Source organism: Morone saxatilis, unplaced genomic scaffold (assembly GCF_004916995.1).
Source record: "Morone saxatilis isolate NCDOM2014 unplaced genomic scaffold, NCSU_SB_2.0 Contig10, whole genome shotgun sequence".
Lineage (NCBI taxonomy): Eukaryota > Metazoa > Chordata > Actinopteri > Moronidae > Morone > Morone saxatilis.
Window position 1 is genome coordinate 16,457,895 of NW_023339652.1, and position 3,190 is coordinate 16,461,084.

The 3,190-nt window shown below is 40.0% G+C and overlaps 1 protein-coding gene across 1 annotated transcript in view; it reads left to right on the top strand.

Annotated features, from left to right (window-relative positions):
- nap1l1 (nucleosome assembly protein 1-like 1) overlaps window positions 1-3,190 on the top strand; it is a gene marked incomplete in the record, with an annotated part of 27,300 nt that overhangs the window by 16,677 nt on the left and 7,433 nt on the right. The window contains 2 exon segments of the mRNA XM_035674115.1: window positions 1,187-1,332; window positions 1,485-1,504. Coding sequence (XP_035530008.1) covers window positions 1,187-1,332; window positions 1,485-1,504 — 166 coding nt within the window.

The following is a 3,190-nucleotide window of genomic DNA, read 5'->3' on the forward strand; positions in this document are numbered from 1 at the left end:
TATTCGATAGCTGCAGCCCTAATTCTGAGGCTGTCAGATTTTCTTGTCTGTCATTTTGACAGACAGCCGTCAAATCTGTTATTACGCGCCATTTTAGTTCTTTATGATAACCATAACATATAGCCTATTTAATAGCATTTAATTTTCAAAAACAACTCTCACAATTACACTTAATATACAGAGCACACAGATTATACATTTATAGGGGCCAGGAGAGAAAAGATGACACAACACTGATCGTGTGGTCAGTTTTAATGTGAACACCACATGAAGTAGATTAAGGATTTTACCTCCTTGCTGCTACTTGCTTCCCCACACTAGCTGCCACTGGCTAGCAATGTTATCACTTACTTTATTGTTCTTCTTCCACCACCATATCAGTCCCTCTTTTTGTCACCTCGTTTATCATCCGCATTGCAATTATTGGGCTTTCTAATAAAACTTTGAACACACATTTTGCAGTAGCTAGGTTCTGTAGGGAGCATAGCCTACCAATGTGATGGCTGAAGCCAGCTAGTCAACAAGGTTATGTATGTGACATCAAAGACAAGATTACGGTATTATAGCCAGGTGGTCTACACAAGCCCTTCAGGTTTTTGTCATCGTTTCTAAAAAAAAAAGTCTTTTTTTTTTCATTGTACATCAAGCATACCAGTAAGCCAGCAGCATTTGTGGTGAAAGCAAACACATTGGTCCATGTACTATTAATTTCTCTATTTTCCTCCAAGATGTGCTAGGGAGATAAGAGGATTTAAGCTTTTCCAAAATAGAGGAATGGCACCAGGACATGTATGGTGCACAAATTAACAAACAATTTCATTTGGTGTATAATGATTTACATTTTTTGCAATTGCAATCACTTTAGGCCAACAGCCACTGGAGCGGGGCTAAGCAGCATGTGAACCCCTGGTAATACAGGCACAACAACTGTCTATAATGTCATGTCGGCCATTTTGGCTCCTGGCCTGTTGGTTAATAAACAGCCATCGTGACCTGTACCAAACATTTCTCCATTATCTCTCTGGCTCTTCTCTTCTCTCTGAATCATTCCTAAGTGGATATCAACGACCTCACCAGTTAGATTCCTATAAATAAACCTAAGATGTCATTTAGACTTGACATTTAAAATGTGGATGGATACTGACCTTGCTTTCTCCCGTTGCCTCCTCCTCATGTTTCACCACAGTTGCACGATTGACTGGACGAAGGGCAAAAACGTCACATTGAAAACAATCAAGAAGAAACAGAAGCACAAGGGCCGCGGCACAGTGAGGACGGTCACCAAAACGGTCCCCAACGACTCCTTTTTCAACTTCTTCACCCCGCCAGAGGGTAAGGATGACAGGGCAGAAATATTAAACCTATACCAGTGTTCATTTATACATCAGTTGCTTGAGCATTTTCTTAAATGATCAGTTGCATCTTTGTGCCTTTTACAAATGTGCTTGGTTGAACTAACTATAAATATCTCTACTTGTTTACAGTTCCAGAAAATGGAGAGTTGGTAAGTCCTTGTACTTCCTCTACACTTTTTAAAAATTTTTTTTTTTTATAAAATGCCTTTGAACTTAAGGTTAGGCTTTTAAGATTTACTAGTCAAACGTTGTCTCTTTTGTATCTGACTGTCAACATTTAATTAGCTTGCACTGTGAGTGGCTTAATGGATAAGCATGGTCACAATGCTTTGATACACACACAATACTTATTAACGGGATCAAATCAGAGCCTGATAGAGCTCCATTATTATCCAAAAACTATTAAAGACACATCAGTGAGCCCCACTGTTCCTTCATTACCATGAACACGCACTGTAATTTGTTTTGACTCAATCCATCATACACAGTCCATCCAACACTGACTAAAGCACCAAATATGTATTATCCATCGCTGAAAATAGTCCCCAACAAATGCAGTATTTCCTCCTGTTTGAGTAACATTTGTTTAAAAATTACAGCAACAAGCTGTTTAAGAAAATGACAGAGCAATTAAAAAAGAAACTTGATTTGTGTGCCGTTCTCAAGACTTACATTTTCTGTAAGAACCATTCGACTTGTGGCTGAGAGCCTCAGACAGTATTGACATAAATTAACATAAAAATACAGAATTATACCACACATCATTTTAAGGCTGTCTTCATTTCCATAGGGTTTATTTTTTGTTCATTTGATAGAAAAACTCATCTGTCAAAACACATTGGTATGCTCAAGAAAAAGAAATCCATGCCACTTTAGCAGCACCCAATCCAATAGCCATTGCACTGATCTACTGAACCATATCAGACTACTCTGGTTCCAGTACAGCTAGGCATGGGGTCAGTATTATATACTTATTAAATCTTAATTAGGGACCGAGCCAGTATGAACTGGAAGGTGCCTATTGTTTTTCGAATGTTTATTATTTTTAGCCCCTTTCACGTGATTTTTGACGCGACCCCTTGACCATCTAAATATGTTAATGTTATTTGGCAGAAGTTGTCACGGCGGCTCAAAAAGTTGATGAATCTGTTGCGTGGCCATCTGTGGGGTTACTTTTAAGCAACTCCGGTGTAGGTTAGCTCGCCGCATCGTTGTCGCACATAAAAAGTCTCAGCTATAAGAATTGGCACTTCCTGTCATTTCGCTAAAAAGTATTAAGAGTGGAGATTTCGTCCAGCTTGGTATTCACTTATAGTTGCTCCCCATTGTGGGTCTTAGTGGTGCTTTTAGGGCATCGTGAGCAATGGGGATTGTTATCTTCATATTTGAGGTCACCGCTAACACAGGGTGGCGTTTTAATAGGAGGAAGAGGTTATTATCATCCGTATAGGCGGATCGTGTTGAGTTAGACCACAATCAGTTGCTCGCGTGAGCATTCTAGATGAGCTGGTGGTAAAACAATACGCCATGTAGGTGGTGCTCTGCTGGGTCAAGTACTAACATGCACGTGTAGATTCGCATAATGAAGTAAGTGATACTTACTGAACAAACAGCTTTTTCTACCAGATGGACAGTGCATTGGTGATGGGGTGCGTATGCTCACGTATATTCAAAATAGCGCTTTTTGTCGGTGTTTGGTAGTTCGCAATGTAGTTACTGAATTATTAAGAGAAGAAGCCGCCCGGGTCTACACACCGATACGGTTCCGACCGATATGTGATGAAACCCTGTCTTTCGTGCGGCAAGGCGTTGGTTATTCCGTGTCCGAAAGGGAA